At 47.3% G+C, this 18,461-nt stretch overlaps 1 protein-coding gene across 4 annotated transcripts in view; it reads right to left on the bottom strand.

Moving 5' to 3' along the window:
* Window positions 1-3,684: 3,684 nt before the first annotated feature.
* CABP1 (calcium binding protein 1) overlaps window positions 3,685-18,461 on the bottom strand; it is a 51,016-nt gene continuing 36,239 nt past the window's right edge. Inside the window, exons 3-9 of one of the 4 annotated variants that reach the window (XM_071762905.1) lie at window positions 18,028-18,274; window positions 13,122-13,298; window positions 9,711-9,741; window positions 8,866-9,009; window positions 7,498-7,607; window positions 6,960-7,107; window positions 3,685-5,231 (exon numbers count right to left, since the gene is read on the bottom strand). In XM_071762905.1, the coding sequence (XP_071619006.1) occupies window positions 5,206-5,231; window positions 6,960-7,107; window positions 7,498-7,607; window positions 8,866-9,009; window positions 9,711-9,741; window positions 13,122-13,298; window positions 18,028-18,072 (681 nt within the window). In that variant the 5' untranslated portion in view covers window positions 18,073-18,274 and the 3' untranslated portion in view covers window positions 3,685-5,205. The remainder of the gene's footprint in view (window positions 5,232-6,959; window positions 7,108-7,497; window positions 7,608-8,865; window positions 9,010-9,710; window positions 9,742-13,121; window positions 13,299-18,027; window positions 18,275-18,461) is intronic. The other 3 variants (XM_071762906.1, XM_071762903.1, XM_071762904.1) reach the window with 3 other exon arrangements.

Raw genomic sequence — 18,461 nt, 5'->3', positions numbered from 1 at the left:
CTTCGGACCGCAGTCATCTGCTTGAACAGTAAAACGGCCAAAAAAAGGGGGGAGAGGGAAGGGCGCGGGGGAAAGAGAAGGAGGTAACTTCTTCCACTGCCGGGGGGGTTCTCCGTGGTGCGTTTTACAGGAGTAAGTAAGATCCTGCCTTTTATTTCTGGAGAACCTTGGCAAGTTAAGAGCGCTGCAGTGAGACATCAGAGATGGGTGAAACTCACGACACGGTGTGGGGGAGAGAATAACTTCGTGTTTGCCTCCGTGTTTGCCCTTCTGTCTCATCTTGGTGTTCCCTCAAAGCCTCATGCCAGCCACACCTCATGTCCACACTTTGGGCACCAACTGCATGAGCTGGAGCTGATCCTAAGTCCCCATAAGGCTTTTTCTAATTTGGGTCTTTTCCAATGTATTTGCCTTTAGAAATAAAAGAGTTAAAGCTGCAGATTGTGAACTAAATGTAAGTGCCTCGGAGGTCTCTTAACAGGACACAGCCTTGGAGAAGTGAATCAGTGAGAGGACAGTAACCACCCACCCCCTGCTCCCCAACCTGCTCTGCCCAGGTTGGGGTGACCCCAGAGCACGTCCCTGCTGCTGTCACATCGTGGTATGGTTGGGGCAGGGCAGACATAGCACTGCTGTGTTCCCACGCCAGCACTGCTGCTGGGAAAGGGTTCCTGAACCTGCAGGGTGGCTCAGGGAACCGCATCCAGAAAAGTAGTGTGAAACACACACTTAGCACCTCTCCAAATCGAGCCACCTCCTGCTGGTTCCTGGCAAATGATCTCAGCATCACAGAGCCCAACCCTGGCAGCATCTGATCAAACCCAGACTAATCTCCTGTCTCCCTGCTGTGTTTGTGACCTGTTGGGTGTCCCCCAGGTTCAGTTAGCAAAAGAGAGCAAGCAGCCATGGCCAGAACAATGCTGTCCAGTTGGCAAGGCTGAGGGAGGCCTCATTAGAACTAATTTGTACTGATTACAGATGATCCTCTCTAATCTCTCAAGATTTTTCAGTTTAAACTGTGATGAGTTTGAGTCAGGGCTGCAACTTAGAAACACATAAACAGTTTGTGTGTGGCCAGGTTGTGGCTGTGAGCTGCAGGAGTCAAGTGAGAAGAGGAACGGTGTGAATTGTCCACAAGCCAAAGAGACTGCAGGGCTAATGTTACAGAACAGCAGTGTCCATGGGTGTGTACCCTTGTGTTTCCAGCCCTGAGACTCACCAGGGCATCTAAGGTTCAATGGAGGGCAACAGACAGCCTCTTGTGTGGCCCAAGTGGACAACAGGCCCCAGTGGCCTCACAGATCTCACACACACACACACAAAATGGCAGCAGGGGCCCAAGCTCTGGCTGGGCCTGGCTGAAACCCTGTTGTGAATCTGGGAAGGCTGGGGAGTGCGAGACTCATGATGGGACCTTTGCTGCCTTGGTGGGCACAGGCAGCATGCAGCTGGTAGCTGGGATATCTTTATAAACCATCAAGCTGCTTGGCCCAGACCAAATGTGCCCATGAGCAGGAATTCATCCATGGAGGGATTTACTAGCTAACATTTTGGTAGGACCAAGACAGGTCCCTCAGCTGAAGGAGCCTCTTTGGCCCAGGTATGCATGAGCTAACCCAGCTCATCCCCTGCTGTGGGAGTGTCACCAGGGGCTTTTGTGGCTGTGACAAGCCTGAGGTGCCTGTCAAGGGCTCCTGGGGCTCCACCACATCTCACAGCAAAATATCAGCAGCTCTTCCTTGAAAAGAATTTCCTTGAAGAGTTCACCTTTTTGAACAGAGGGGAAAACTACTCTCTTGCCCCTCAGTCTGAAGATTCAGCCTTTTTGGTGGGCAAGGCACTGAACATTTTTAATACCTCCTCTGCCTCTCCAGTCAGAGCATCTCTTAATAACTGGTCTGGGTGATTATTTCCCAAGAATCAGCAGCCCATCATGAAGCAAGAGGGATTAACTTAGCATCAGTGAGGAGGGATAGTGGCTTTGCTCATCTGGGTGCAGGAGGAGCACCCACCCACCATGGCTCATGTTCTGGTTACAGCCTCTGGCAGAGAATGGCAGACATGCTATGAGAGCCTGTGTCCATGATGTCCTACACTGCTGCCCCTGAATCATTGAATTGTCACCAATAACTTGATGCCAGCTTGTGCCCTACATGCCAAAGGCTTTGTATCCTGTTACTAATCCCCTGATCCATCCATGCCTTGATGCAGGCTGGGTTTACACCAGTAGCCTGCAGGTGAAAGGCTCAGGACTGTCTTCTCAATCCCTTGATCTTTCCCTGATCTTTGGCAGCTCTGCCAAAATTACTCTCAGTCTTGAATCAAGTCCTGCCTGGTCTACAGTCCTGATCACTCATAAATGGTGTGGGGCATGTGTTTTGGGCATTAGCCATTTCCTGCAGGAAAAAGGGACTGGGATTTTGGATGTCCAAAAAGAGCAGTCAAGACGTGTCAGAAGCAGATCTCATGCCTAACGAGATTTATAAGAAGTCAGAGTGAGCAAGACCCACTGCTTGGGCCAGCTCCCAAACCACACAGGGCTACAGGGCTTAGGTGCCTAGAGGAGACTGGATCTGCCCTGCCATGTGGAGCTATTTGGAAGTCTCCCTGGCCCTAGATTGAAGATGAGAGCAAAAGGATTAGCTCTGGAATTAGATTATTTAGATTGGAGCTTTAATCTCTGACCCTGTCTACACAAGAAAATAGTAAAACTCCCTGGGATTATTTGGGGTTTGTTGTGCAACTTAAAACCAGCAAGAGCTTCTTTTGGAAGGAAAAAAATATTAATGCCTTGGAGATCTGCTCTGTCTGACCTGTTCACTGTATCATGGTGAGACCTGGCAGAAAAGAGCTACAGATCATTTGGCAGAGATCCAGCTTTCCTCAGAAGTAGCTGTGGCTCCAGGACTGCCTCTGCAACAGCACCAAACGTGTCCTGCAGCCACCCTTCCCGTGGCACTGGTGTCCCTGCATTTCTTGGGAAGACAAACACAGCTCTGCCGTGGTAAAGATGGAAGGAGTTCACAGAGATCATCCCCGGACACTCTGATGCCTCTAGAAATGGGTTTACAATTTTAAATAAATTAAGACTGTGTCCTGCCATCTGCCACTGTGAGCTAAAGGTGTGGCTGCCCAGGAACAGGCAGGCAGAGCACCCCTGCCTGGCTGTCAGGCCCGTGCACATTGGCTGTAGCACAAAAGATGTGCCAAGTCCTCACCAGTCCTCACAGCCCCTCTGCTGCACACAGGCAAGCAGCCTGCTGTCCCCTGGCTCTGCACACACACACACACACACACACACACACACACACAGTGAAGCACATTTGTGTACAAGCATTCTCTGTGGCAGGCACGAGCCTACACAGGTCTCTCCCTCCCCATTATGACCCTAAGTACATACACAGCTTACCAGGACTCTGGACTCTGCTCAGTTTATGACCCTCATCTCCTAAGCACAGTACAGCTGCTGCACCAGTGAACATGGAGATCTGTAAATACCCGTTTTCTAATTTCTTGTCTCACACCCAGGTTTAAGACTGGACCAGCTCCAATAGGTACACATATAGTTTGCATACACCAACATGCAAACAAACTTTCTGTTGCTGCACTCCCTGCTTTTATGTGTGCACACACAAACCTTTCCCAGGGCACACGCCTGTGCGAACACAAGTACACACACACAAATACAAGGAGAAATACAGTTTTTCCATTGCTGGAGTATCAGCCATCGTTGTAGCTATGCTGGTTGGCACAGCAACAGGAAAGCAGAGGGAAAATCTTCCTTTGGGACATGGGTCTGTGGACCCCAAGAATTTGAAAGGGAACCTGGGAAGTGAAAGGTTTGAGATGAAGGTAACAGGAGGATGTTGGTCCCTAAACTCCCAGTTGGAGTAAGGGGGCAATTGAGAGAAAAAAGCTCCCAGCCAGGGTCAGAAACACACAACAATGATGATGCCCTTTGAAACCAAGCAGAAATTAGTTGTGACAACTGCAGGTCTGGCAGAGTAGAGGAAGGGAGCAGGAGGTTGGGAACATCCTCGGGGAAGGGTAAAGAAGACGAGCATCTGATGTGTCTGGAAGAAGCTGGTAGGGCCTGGAGGTTACTGCTGTCACCACTGCAGACACGTGCAGCATTTTTGAGTGTGAACAAGCTGGAGAGCAGGGCACTGCAGCACAAGGAGGCTCCCAGCCCACTCCTGTTATCAATGATGTTACAGCTCAGCTCCTACAGCACAGCCCCCCCTGTGCATATGTTCAGAGTTATGTTTGAAATTGTCTGAAAAGGGGGGAGTTGGCTATTGCTGCCTATTGCCTTCCCACCCAGCTCCCATCTGTGCCCTCTCTCCCATTGCTCCTTGCAGCTCTTCTGCTCCTTTGCAAGGCAGGGGGGTGCAGAGGAGGGGACACCGAGAGGCACCTCCAGGCCCCTTAGCCATGAGGACAGCAGGAGGGATAGTCCTGCACAGCCTTAGGACCAGCAGTGGCTCTCTTGGCTGCAGCAGGGACTTTGGTCTGGATGCTGGTACAGACTCTGTGGTGTGCATCTGCCTCAGCCCTTCTCTCCCAGCCCAGCCACCACCTCTCACAGGGACATCCAGGCACCACATCATTTCAACGTGCATATTTATCACTTCCCCCCCCCAAGACATGTATTTGAATTTACTCTTGGTAAACATAACCACAGGAGATGCGAATATGTGCTGAGGAGGCATAAATAACTCCACACAGATAGACACACACACACACACAGACAGCAAACACAGACACAGTTCACCAAGGGAAATCAAAGTGCAGAGCACGCCCTGAGGCTGCCACCAGTCCCAATGGCTTTGCTCTCATCCACCAAGCCAAGAGAATTTCTCCTGTCTTTGCTTTGCAGCATCTGGTGGGAGAATAAAGCTGGGGAGGAGGAGTCTAAAGTTGCAAATATCCCATGAAAGCATCATGGCAAGTCCTGGCTCTGCAGTTTCCTGCAAACAACTCCAAGGAATGGTTCCAGTTGTAGGAAGTTGTAAGTCTTTCACAGTGTGAAAGGGTGGAGGGGCAAGGGGACCACCATGAGGGAGGAGCAGCAGGTCATCTTGTAATGTCCCAGTTGCAGCCAGCCGATAAACCTTCATGTGGGAACATCGGGGCTAGATGCTCCCCCTAGGTCCTCTTTTGCCCTCTCTAAGGTGCTGATTCTTCTTTAGCTGAGAATTGTTTTCAACGGGACATCATGCGAACAAACTCTGCAACCAACAAGAAAAGAGAGCCCTGAAGCAGAAGGCATCCATGGTTCCCAACCCTCATTCCCTGGAGACAGCATGGAGGCTGAAACCAGGAGTCCACACACTGCCAGCAGATCTGTGCTGCTCCATGACTGGCACTGGAGAGCTCACACAAAATGAGCTTTAATCCTGGAATTAGATATGGTGATATGACCCCACTAGCAGGTCATTTAATTGCCTTGGAGTCCTTTCAGTGTACAGTCTTCTCTGCACAGGAAACTCCTTGTGAAATGATACAGCTGAATACAGTGTGCTTTCTTAGGAAGCTTGCCCTTTCACAGAGATCACAGTGTGGGAGAGCACTAGTGTGCTGGTAGATAACCAGCATTTTTGTACAGAAGAGTTTACTTTGATGGACTTCTTCTTTATAAAGACACAAGTTAATGCAAGGATTCCCTGGATCTATTTCCTCACCACTCTGCAGCTTATGAAGTCAATTACAACGGCTCAAATTGAGTGTAAATGCCATCAAATACAAATGTGTTTTCATTCTGCACGTGAGTTGCTGAGGAACTAATAACTGCCAAGAGGAGGGCAGTGGAAATTACCCCTTTGACTTCTCCTTTTTCATTGATGAAGCTGTCCTTTGACAACTAAAGCAGTAGCTGACAGAGAAAATGATACTGGGATAGCATTTCATGTATTTTATCTGTCTAACATAATTTAGTTGTGGAAAACATGGAGAGCTACTGTCATGTAATCAGCCGGTGCATGAGAACAATTGCAGTTACCAGGCACTTTCTAAAGAGGCACTTTGAGATTTGTACCATTTCAAAGCCCTCAGAAGCTTCAGTAATCTTGAGGACTGAGGCTCCTTATCATGTAGGAGACTCCAGAATGCCTCTGAGCCAAAAAAATTATGTCTATTTTAATTTAATTTCATTGTTCCTGTGCTTCACCCTTACTGCAAAGGTATGTCTGGATTTGCACTAGGAAAACAAGCAGTTTTCTGTGATGCTCTTACACCTTTCAGCTCTTATATCCACTTAGCCAGCTGATATCAACTGCTTCCTTTGCCAGAAACTCTGAGCTCTATTAATATTGCTTCTGTCACAGCTAATGGCTAGGAGAGTAGCCTAACCACTCTTATTTTTCCAAGTCCTTCTGGCATGAAAAGTGGAAGAAGAAATTAATTATCTCTAGGATTTAATGTGACATCTCTAGATGAGATATCTGCAGTCCTTGGAAGCACATCTGGCTCATGACCATCTTCTGGCAAAAAGCCACAGAAACCAATTCTCTGTAGACCTCAATAACAAGGTGTTCCAGAGAAAATGGAAGGTGCAATGCATCCTCCAAACCAACCCAGACTTCTCACAGCTCTTGCAATAGATTTAGTAGAAAGGAAAATGCCCCCAAAACAGGAGGCTGGCATAGTATGGTCTGCTTTTCTGTGACAGGACGTATCTCTTACTATGATAGAGTTATTGGAAACCCAACGGAAACTGAGATGCAGCAAGAGATGACAGACAAATGAACACTTCAGTTGAGACATTTCCTGTGTGGGCCAATGTTCTCCATTTTCCTCAGCTGACTAGTAATAAAAAAAACATTTCTTTTTTGCTTTTTTCTCCATACTTCAGATACCTGGGCCCCAAGCATGCAAATCTTCACTTCTGCTTCCACCTCTAAGCCAAAACTCTGACTCATACCAGAGCAGATGGACAGGGAGGGTTCATCCCTTCTCACCTTCAAAATCCACACGCCCATCTCCATTCAGGTCCACATCCCGGATGATCTCTTCAATATCCCGGTGGCCCACCTGCTGCCCCAGAAGCTTTTTCATGGCTTCTCGCAGCTCACTGGTGCTGATCTCCCCATCACCATTGGTGTCAAACTGCAAGTACATGAAAAATACCAGCAGGGGAAATGCAGTTAATGGAAATGAATCTCTCCCTGGGTTGGATTTTGTATTGTCCCGCTCCTGAGTGTCCTATTTTTCCTGCAAGCCTTTTGTCTCCCTCCTTTTTGGATCCAGTCTGTCTTTTCTCCTCAGAAACCCCTTGTAACTGCTGTGTCTGCATCTGTTTTCCTCTTCTTTGCCTCAAGTGTTTCTTTATTTTAGTGACTTTCTCTGCTCCTCCCTTGTTTCGTGCCTTGCTTGGTTTTTTTCTCTGTCTTCCACTGTGCTGCTCTCTCTCCTCCTCTCTCTTCCCCTCTGGGGCTTCTATCCAGCCTGTCTCTTGTTGCTCACCTTTTGGAAGGGCACATGGTAGGGAGCACTCACCTCTCTGAAGGCATCACGGAGCTCTTTGACACCAATCATGTCTGCAGTTTCTGCTAGCAGCTTTGGTCCCATCAGCTCAACAAAATCTTCAAAATCCACATGGCCACCCACTTGGGACAAGATGAAAGATCATATGTAAGAACTCCATACATTAGCTAAGATGAGCACACATGTTGCACTTCTGTGTGCCCCAGAGAGGAGTTTGTTTCCAGGAAGCGAAGCACAGAAGGTGCAGGACAGTGGAATGAAAAACAGAGGTAGCTTTACACTATCTTTTTATTTTCTGGATCATGGGCTAGGTGGAATGAGCCCAAGCTATTCCATCCTGGGCTGCCATGGACTGTCACATCTTTATGCCATCATGTACTGCCTATCAGAAGCCTGATCTTTCTAGTGGTTATAGCAACCCTCTGCTGCACCTGTGCCAAAAGGTAGGGCAAGGACACATCATGATGTTCCTGCATGGCCTGGGCAGTGCACTGAAGCAGTGGCAGAGTTTTGCTCTACTAGCTGTGACTAATGTATGTCCAACTGTTTATTCATTGCATTAGTCCTTTTTCTTGCTTGTCCCCTATCTGAAAGCTGGCAGTAACACTCAAACTCCTAAGCACTTGTGTGCCAGGGTTATCAGTTGCTCCTGTGCATGACTGGTTGCATGTGTCACAGCTGTTTTCCTTCCCTTGACCAAGTAACTTGTCCTTTTTACATTGTCATGTGTCAGAAATAACATGTACTAAATATGATATTTCCTACCTGGCTGAGGGCAATGCCCCACACTGCCACAGACAAAAAATGATGGTGGAAGACATGGGGGGCAAAGACAGTTACAGTCAGTCAGATGTGTTTGTCATATATTTCCATGACTTTAGCAGATGCCTTCATCTGACACTGCCAGCACAGCTCACTCCCAGCACATCCCCAGGCACACAGCAGATCCATGAACACCCAGTGCAGAGGGAACAGCCCGTCCATCACCCACTCTGACCAAAGCATCTTCACCTTCCCAGGACTGCTCTTCAGTCTGACACCATCTAACACCAGCTTCAACAGGACAACACCCACAGCTGGTGCACTGATGTCTAACTGCCCACATCAAGGGCAGTTTTTATACCTGACAACTTAAGCACAAAGGACAACCCTTCCACACACTGTTCCCATACATAACAGTACACGCAGTCTCTTCATCTGATAAGCAAGAAACACAGGTATCAACTGCTAGGGACAGATGTTATGTCATGAAAATGAGAACAAAAAAGAGAAGAAAAAACCCCACAAAAAATAACAAAGGAAAAGAGTAAGCAGGAGACTGAGGCAGTGATGCAGGGAATAGGAGCAACAAAGAGGTACAACCAGCTGGACATTACTCACAGTTCATGTTAATCTGCTGGGAGAGCTCTATTAGTTCCATCTCTGTAGGCATGTACCCCATAGTTCGCATGCAGTTCCCCAGGTCCCTGCAGTTAATAAACCCATCCTTGTCTTTATCAAACTCCTTAAAGGCTTCTCTTAATTCTGTGGGAGTAGATGCAAAAAAAGAACAATATTGTCAGTGTCAGATTGAAATACCTTTTCCAAGAAAACTCCCCAGAATAAGCAGCACTTTTTAAGGCCAGACTCCCTAAGATACTCTATTTTCCCAGCAGATCTCATTGCAAAGGGGCAATAACTGGAGCAACATTAAGCTCTGCTTAACACAGCAGCATTGCTGACCCATTCCTTACTGGAAAGTTTGCTTAGTCTACCAGTGCCATGAACTGAGTGCTTCTAAACTGCACTCCCTAAAGAATCTGGAAGCAGTAAGTGTTCCCAGCTTTTACCCCTGCATTATAGTATAAAGCACTAGTCATAGGGATTAGCATGTCAAACAGCTCCCCTGGAGCCACAATATCATATCATGCTGTACAACATTTTATGGGAGCTGGGATGGACAGCAGCTCCCTGACCAGCTAACACCCCATTACTTATTCTCCCACTCTGAAGAAGCTGAAATGAATGTAGATTCCTTCCCAGTCAGCACTCTTGAAGTTTTACATATTCTTTCTTTCTGCTGGAGTTGTCACAAAGTATTCCATTATTTTGTCTCCCTTGATTTGCCCCAAATTATTTTACACCATGGTCCTCTAAAACCAGGACAATGCCAGACTGGAAGGGCCAGCTGGTAAATTTTCAGTGGGAAGGAAGAAAGGTGACACAGAAGGAGTGACAAGCCTTACCTTCAATTTCCTCTGGACGCAGTTCTCTGTCCTGCAAGAAAAGAAAATACTGTGTTAAAGCTTGCCACAAACATAAGTTTCAGAATAGCACTTGTTGGTGCAAACAGTTCTGGGGCAAGTCAGAAGGTGAGAGAAGAAACAAGAAGGTGATGACATGTTTAATACCATCTACCTAGCAAGGCTTCTAAGCTCTCTCCTTCCCAAGAGGGACAGGTGCTAGCCTGCACTCTTCCCTGTGGAAGCCCCTCTCTAGCTCATCTGCTGGACAGGGGGATGAGAGATGCTTCTCCAAAACTGAAGAGATCTGGGCCAGCACAGCCATACATGTGGCCAGCCCACCTGATTTTACTATGACCTTCATGAAGCCCCGACATCATTCCCCTGCACCAAGTCCTGGAGCAGATACTGGTCCTGCAGCAGTTACGGTCTCCTCTAGAGCTCTAATTATACTTCCTACTGCAGCTCCCACTGGCACAGCCAGATCAAAACAGCTGGAAGCAGTCCCTGGAACCAGCAGGTCTGTACCATCATCTGCTTGGATCGCTGCTTGATCCCTGCTTTCTGGCAGGACAGACACAGCCACGAGCTCTCTTACAGCCAACATCCCAGTGCCATCTCCTACAGTCAGGCCACACAAAAAAGTCAAACTTCCCTCTTCCCCCCCAGCCTCAACTCCATGTACAACCATTTGTACAAACCAGGTATGAAGGCAGACACAAAACAAATACATCATCAGGGTAATGTACAAACCAAATAGGACAAGGATTCACCATGTTCAGGAAACACGGCAACTTCAAACATCCAATCTGAATTTCTCAGAAGAAGGAGAGGATATAAAAGAGTAAAGCAAAACTCCAACACTGCACCAGGAAGACGAGATAAGCATGAAAACGCACTGCTTTCTGGTTTAAATTCCCTTTCTAATTCCTCTCATGTCTCCCAGGCAAATCCAAAACATTTGAAAATTTGGAAACACAGAAACGTAATCTCTTTTGTTGTCTCACTCTTGGCTTTTCCTCTTAACCACGGGGAGTTTCTCCTTGTGTTCCAGGTGCCCTCCAGCCTCACCACATGTCCCTGCAGACGGTGCCCTTGATCACTTTGAAAAGATGATCCTTTGTAATTTAACAACAGGATCCTCTGGAAACCAATGGTGGCTGGTCAGAGTGCATAGCAAACTAGGACACACACTGTTTTACGTCTGTGCAAGTGGGCTGTGCCAGAAAAATGACCAGCTTGCCACTCATAACCTTCCCAGAGGCATCTCTGTGCTGGATGGAACTGCTGGAGCACGCTGTCACTGCTGTTTCATCCTTCACAGACCTGGTATTTTCAAACATGTCATCCCATTTGTTCCGCTTTCATCAACACCAAGTAATAAACCAATTCAAACTCCTCAGCCTGGATGCAGGAGGCAACATTTCCCTCCTGCCTTAGATGAAAGAACAGATGAACTCCTCCCATAGTCAGTACCAACACTCTGTGCACCAGAGTTCACCAGTACTGACCCCGGGAGACACTGCTGGCAGCAGTTGGGTATGGCAGCAGTGCAAAGGGTGCCCTGACTCATCCGTGGTCACTGCTGCCTTGTCAGAGTGGCTGGGGTAGGACCCAGGCCTTCCTCCAGCACAGTCCTCACAAGACCATCCTCCTCCTCGCTCGCTGAAGACCCCGTTGCAGCCGACATGACTGACACATGTCAGAGATGGGGCCTTCAGCACTGGCTCTAATATTGCACACCAAGGCACTTGTGTTTGCTGGGCTCTGAGCATATCTTTGCACATGCAGATTCTACCAGCAGAGAGCCAGAGACTGTGAATGCTAAAAGAGGGGGAGGGCTTACGTCCCTCCAAAAATCTGACTCAAGCAATAGCTAACGTCATGAAGAGGTTTTCTGTTTTCAGTTTGAAAGAAGATCCCTTAAAATTATAAAAGGAGGAAAATTGCTTGGGAAGAAATGCGCTGAATCACTCTGAAGCTTTTTGAGAACATATGGAAAGAGGAATAAAACTATTCAGAGTTTAGCTCCTAGATATGAGCAGAGGTGACCCTCAGAGAGCCCATTATACATAATGGTCTTACCCTCCTTTGTTTGTGCTCTATGCACAATAAATCCTGTTGGTCTAGAGAGTCAGTAAAAGTAAAGCTGTTCATGAGATACATTTATTCTACATCAGGGTAGTTAGAGACATCACTAATCCTATTTTGGAGATTTCTGAAGGCCCTATGAGTTTCCAGGGCCTCAACAGGATGGCACCTGTCCAGCTGTGAGCCTTCCACTAATGAGCTGGGCCTATCTTCTATGACAGGTAGCTCTTTGCATGCCAGAATGTGCTTGTGTGAGAATGTTATGTGCTGTGTTTTACTGAAACAACACAAGGAACATTTGATCACTTAGTGCCTGAAGATTAGAAAGAAAAAAAGCCCTTTGATCCTTAATGACAAATAAGTACTCTTTTTGGGGTTATTGGTTGAAGAAGAGGTTTCAGAACATTGAGGTGTTTCCTACAGCTGTAGATAATGTTATTGTAGGACTCTAATGTTGCTCTAATGTGCGAAAGTATGTTTTGCTTCTTGTAAAGATGCAAGATTGTGCATATTTAAGTATATTTAACACATAATGTTATTGTTTGTATATAGATGCATACATTAGATGTGCATGAAAGCACAAATAGGTGTGAGTGCACAGATAGATGCTTTTGCTATTTCTCTCTGTCTGTGTATGGGCAATAGCATTTGGCAGTCTGACTCTATTTGCAAATATGAGGACAGACTGATATTCTTTGGTTTATTTGGCTGGGATTGCTGCAGTGTCAGGCTGTGTACAACAGCGTATAAAGGATTGCATTTGGGTATCTGTGAGGAGGCAGATGAATGTTTATTTCTGCTGGTATTAGTGTTCTCACTGAGCTGACAGGAACAGTATCAAATATGGGCACCTCTGTGGGACAGCTTGTTCCCAATATGGATGCCCTGATTTGCATTTAAGTGCCTATTTAGGCCTTAAACGCTCATCTGAGCAACTGGGAACGAGATGTGGAGGTCTTGCTAAAATAACATCTTTGAACATTGGACTCCTCCTGAGTCCAAATTATTTTGTAAATCCTGAAGTCCTAAGTCCTGTTCCTGAGTCCACCTGATTGAGTGTAGGTTTGGATCTATCTTCCATAGCTGCATTTTTAGAACCCTCCTTTCTTAGTGGTTAAGCACGGGGGTATCTCTGCACACCCTTTGGGTTAGACATTTGCCTACGACTGCATTTGCACTTGGAGCTGGAGCCGGGACGCTCGAGACCCAGGGCTGGGGATTCCAGAGCTCCACAGAGCCGGAGCACGCGGGCAGCTCCGCATCCCCAGCTCATGCCCACGTGGCTTGGTGCGTGTCTCACCCAGCTGGGTGTAACTTACGTACAGGCTGCCTGTTTTCTGCGAAGCCCTTCCTCAGGAAGATGCATGCTGGCCCCAGCAGGTTGTGCATGACGGCGCAGTTCTGGGCCAGCACCATGAGTGGACCCTGGTACTCGCAAGCCGACGACCCCTCTTCACTCGTCTGGACAGCCTTATAGCACGTCTTCTCCTCATGGCGGATCTTCCCAGCCAAAGAGCAGCAAGCAAACAACACAACAGAGGATGTTACCTCCCCATCTCACCCAGCCATTCCTCTGCAGTTTCACTGAACCGCATCGCAGAGACATTATTGCTAAATTTCCTTCATCTGCTCCACGCTGCGTCCCCCCCACCGGCCTATTAGGATTTGTACAAAAGCAGTAAGTCCAGGAGTTCACTTTCAAAGGCTGATAAAAGTACAACCAACCAGGAAAATTTCACTTTGAAGTGACATCAAACTCTCAGCACTGCTCACATCCACCCAGACGCAGCCCAAAGGGCCAGGCTCCCACTATCAGCCTCAGAGTTAAAGATGCCTTCAGTGAGCTGCAAAGGAGGAGCACAGCCTGTCCCAGCAGCAAAGGTGTCAGCCTGTGCCCAGGGTGAAGCTGCTGGCAGAGCTATGTGGCCCGGGCATCCCCAGGGGATGAGGCAGAGCCTGCACAAAACCACTGTGTTAGGTTAGGCTCTGAGTTACATTTCAGCAACGCAGCACCACACGCTTTGTAATATTATTAGAAGGCTGTTTGCAGCAGTAGATGGCTCTGCCAACTGCAGGCTCACACTCCCCATGCCACTTCTAATTAGTTACATCCTCAGGGTCTCAGGCAGTTACTGAACTGGCCTCTTCTAATCACTGACCCAAAAGCACTAACCACTGTCCCAAAGCAGAGATCACAGGAATAATCACAGGATCACATTTTTGTCCATTTGCATTTGCACATTTTCCTAAGTGTACACGTCCTGCTAAACTAGAGGTCCAGAACAGAATCCAGCACTGGATTTTATAAGGAGGCACTGCTTTCCTTTTATAGAAATGCCTTTCCCTGGCTCTGCAAGAAAACTCTTATCCTGATATTCCCATGCAGCTATAAAAAGCCAGCACAACCCACAGGACCCTTAATTTTATAGAATAAACATTAATCATACATCAGATTCCTCTTCAGGAATGATTCTACTTTTACAGACGGTGTTCCCAGGGGTGATCAGAGAAGTCTGTCAATTGTCATTGTCTTTATTAACCCTTTAATTAAAGCCTGAGGTGCTTTTCCAGGCTAAAAGGCCAGATACACACACATGCCCCATTCACACAGAGTGTATTTTATCTACTTGCTGTGTCTGCCAAGTGCGATTAAATTGTGCACATGGTTTGTAGTTCACATTTTTTTACACAGTCTTACACCAATCTGCTCAGGTATAATGTCGTGTGAATATCAAGCACCAAAACAAAAACAACTCAAAAAGCAAGCCATGGAGAAAGGAAATGATGAAGCAGAAAATTCTTTTTGTTGCAGTCATGGATGAGAAAGAAATCTGTCTCTGATTAAATCTGACACATAGGATACTTGTTCTTAAAAATCCATCCACAACTGGCATATTACTAGCTCAGCTAAATGTCAAGGTGTCTGTGTTGAACTGCACAGATTCGTGACATCAATGCAACGTATTTTCAAAATTATTGGATTGATTTCCTGGCACATTTTTCAGTTCAATGTATCACATAATAGGAATCACTTAAAAGAGACTACATCGGTTCTGTGTTTAATTCCAGTGAAGCCATGTAAAAAATCAAAGGCCCCACAGCCCCTAATATTTATTTGCTGACCCTTCCAGTCAAGAGGTTATACCAAGACACGGAGCAATACCACCCCAATATTTTCCTGTGTGAATAAAGATTGCCAGCTTGATGAAACAGTTGCCAAGAGCCACCAAGGATCCTAAGCAGACAAGCTGATGCAGTGCCAGAACAACAAGGTGCATGTCCCAAGGGGGGATCCCTGGCCGACTCTGCTGTTGCAGGAAGGATTTGTGGCATTCAGTATTCACTCTCCCAGCACTCCTCAAGGTCTCTCCTGCAAGTAACCCCACAAGGTCCCTCCACCACGTTCCTCCTGCATCCCAGCGGAGCCAGAAAGGGAGCTGTGCTAGGGGTACAGAGCACAGGAACATCAGCTGCTTGATACAGGGAAAATGGCAGTGTGCAAACAAAGAAAATGCAAGGACAAGGACTGTGGAGCTCAGTGTCCCTCCCCTGGGCAGCAGACTGCATACAACCCTTCCTGGCTGATGCTGACCCTTGGCTGTGTGAGACCAGCTGGCTGTGCAAAGGGAGAGACAGAGCTGATTTAGAGACGTCTGTAGTGATGCTGAAGGGTGGCAAAGCAAGGGACCTGGATGCCAAAGATTTCCCTTTCCACACAGCAGAAGCACAACAGGGCTCATCTCGTCTTCCTGCCTGCGTGCCAGAGGGACTTAGCAAAGCAGCAAGCCCAGAGGGGCCTCTTCATCCCAACAGCAATGCCTCCCAGAGCAGGGAAAGGCAGCCAGGGTGGCTGGAGGACTCTGAGGGACTCTGTGACAGCAGAGAAGTGGAACTGCCAACAACAGACACTGGAGAAAAAGACTGAGCTTTGCCAGCAGAACAGGCAAGGGACCCCTATGTCAGCCAGTCCCAGACCAAGTCAGTCAATGGCTGGGAGCAACACACATATTTTGGGTTGAAATCAGGTATTCAAGATATCCATCTGTCACCCAAAAGCAGCATTCACATACATTTTCTCTTCTCTTGACCATTTCAGAAAAAGGAGTTGCCCAAGGTAAACATCTGAGAAAACAGACTAGGATCATAAGCCAGCCAAGTAAAGTTGAGCAATGTTTAGAATGATCTGCAAAGTCTCCACTATAATCATGTGTGTCATGATCAAAAGAACAGCAGAGCCCCAGGGCCTGGCAGGATAAGTGCCCAAGGCCTTAATTCATGGCTTGCTGGAGTGATGTCTGAGAAATTCTCTAATTCAGCTTCGCAACTTTCTCTCTTTAGTCCTGCCATCCCAGGCCTTCTAACTAGGCACAAAATGCATCATTCAAAGCAGCTTTTAGGAATGAAAGTATAAATTACCTAAAAGACTGATGACACAGTTTATAACTTCTTGAATCCATTTTGATTCAATCAGCCTGGCCACACGTCAGACTTTAATTGCAATCGCCTTGATCATTTTGAGCACAGCTGCAGCCAGCTCCTTTTATTGCAAGTTGGAGGTAACCTACAGGCACTGACGTTGATTTTTCATATGTGCGACATTTGGGTAAACTTCATCTGCTTCTGGCTCTCCTTGAAGGTCACCCTGACCTGGGGACTGGTCTCAGCACTGCCTAACTGAAAGGTGATGGATTTGCTCCTTGTGTGTCCCAGCTCCCCTGCAACAGCTTTGTGCCATTACTGGCTTTGTTTACAGCAGCTGAGATAACAAGAGAACCGTGTTTCTATGCACAACTGTGACCAGAAGAAACTCCCTGCTAGGGAGGTCCTCTCCCCAACAGCTCCCTGCCAGAGGAGCTTTCCTGGCTGGGAAGGTCTCCTGAGTGCAACATCCTGATGACAGTGGCATTTCACTGTCAGCAAGGTTTCCACAGAGGTAGTTCCTCATTGCAATACTTCGGATGTTTAGTGCAACTTTTTCATTTATGAGGAGTGCATTGCATAGCTTTTTGCTGAGGTATTAGATTTGCAGAGCTGCTAAGTGCAAACCATGAGATTGACAGGTACACAGTGATGCAAGATCTTCTTCAGTCAAACAAGAAATAATTCTGGGTCATGTCATTCCCATTTCAACATAGTCACTAACAGGAGAATTGTTCCTGAATGTGATTTGTCCTGGGAACAACGTAAAACCTCAGCACAAAGCAGACTGCAGGTTGCAGCCTAACAGATACACATGGCAGCTTGCAGATGAAGTCCAGCTGGGCCCAAGCATGTAGACACATGGACTGTGCAGATGTGTGACATGATGCACAAACACACAGCCAGGGTCCAGTGTATCCACTCACAAACAGAGGCATGGACAAACAGATCACCAAGAAAACCATGCTTCTGTACCAAACACATACAACAAAACTAGATGTGTGCAGGCACAAGGAAGGATATATATAAAAATAAACACATCTTTACAGAGAACTTGCACGGGGACATCCACTAACTAGCAGGTACACACAGCACGACACAAGCTGGGAGATGTGTGTGATGCACACAGATTCCCTCCTTACACACTCCCAGCCAACACTGCACACTTGCTCACACACCTCAGCATGTGAATGTCGAGACATAAAGAGCTAAGGACACACACGTAGCTCAGGTAGGCTCATTAGGTGTGCACATCATTACCTGCCAACAGAACATGTGCAGACACACCCCCATTCCTGTGAACACGGATACACGTTCCTAAAAAAATGACACATGACTACAGTCATGACAATACCTCTCAACTGAAGCACAGGCACACACAAACTCACTCATATGCTCACACATTCCATGTGACAGCGTGTGTGCCAGCGTGCTGTGCACATCAACAAGCAGAGGTTTGCACGAACCCAGCTGTACACACAGACACAGACACAGACACAGACACAGACACAGACACAGACACAGACACAGACACAGACACAGACAGACACACAGAGCAGGATGCAAAACTACTCTTGTGCATGCATCCACACACGTTTATTTACACACATGCTGTGGCACCCAGCATCCCAGGCTTGAACAGCTGCACTCGCATGAGCAGCTCGTACAAAAAAAGTCTGGTGAAGAGAGCTGAGACCTTCATACACATCTCTGTGTTTCTCCCACCTCCCATTCCCATCTGCTCACGGCGTCACCCCTCCCAAGAAGCAGGACTGGAAATGCACAGCGCACTTTGAGTCAGGGAACATACCTTTTTTGAGAGGTTTCTCAGTGGAGACTTCACACAGTTGCCCATAATATGTTGAGTCTGCCTTTCCGGTGAACTTGGTTATAAAGGAACTGAAGCAATTGATCCCATTAAAGGTATTCCTTGGGAGCAAAGCAAGAAAGGCAGCGCCAGGCAAATCCAAACAGCTACTGGCTGCTGGGGCTTCCCTCTTCAGGGAGCTTTTTCTCTCTCTGCCTCTCTCTCCGTGTTTTTACTTTATGTTCACTTTCTTGAAGAGATGAAGCAGGAAGGAGAGGGAGGGGAGAGAAAGAGACAGAAAGAGAGGGAGAGAGAGGGAGAGAGAGTGAGAAGGGGAGAGAGAGGGAGGCGGATGTATAATCTACATCAGATTAATGTTCAAATCCCTCCCACCCCCCTCAATCTGCAGGCAAGATTGTTTCACTCACGGGAGAGGG

This window comes from Heliangelus exortis, chromosome 19, assembly GCF_036169615.1.
Source record: "Heliangelus exortis chromosome 19, bHelExo1.hap1, whole genome shotgun sequence".
In the NCBI taxonomy this organism is placed as follows: domain Eukaryota; kingdom Metazoa; phylum Chordata; class Aves; order Apodiformes; family Trochilidae; genus Heliangelus; species Heliangelus exortis.
This window is presented reverse-complemented; position numbering and strand designations above follow the sequence as displayed.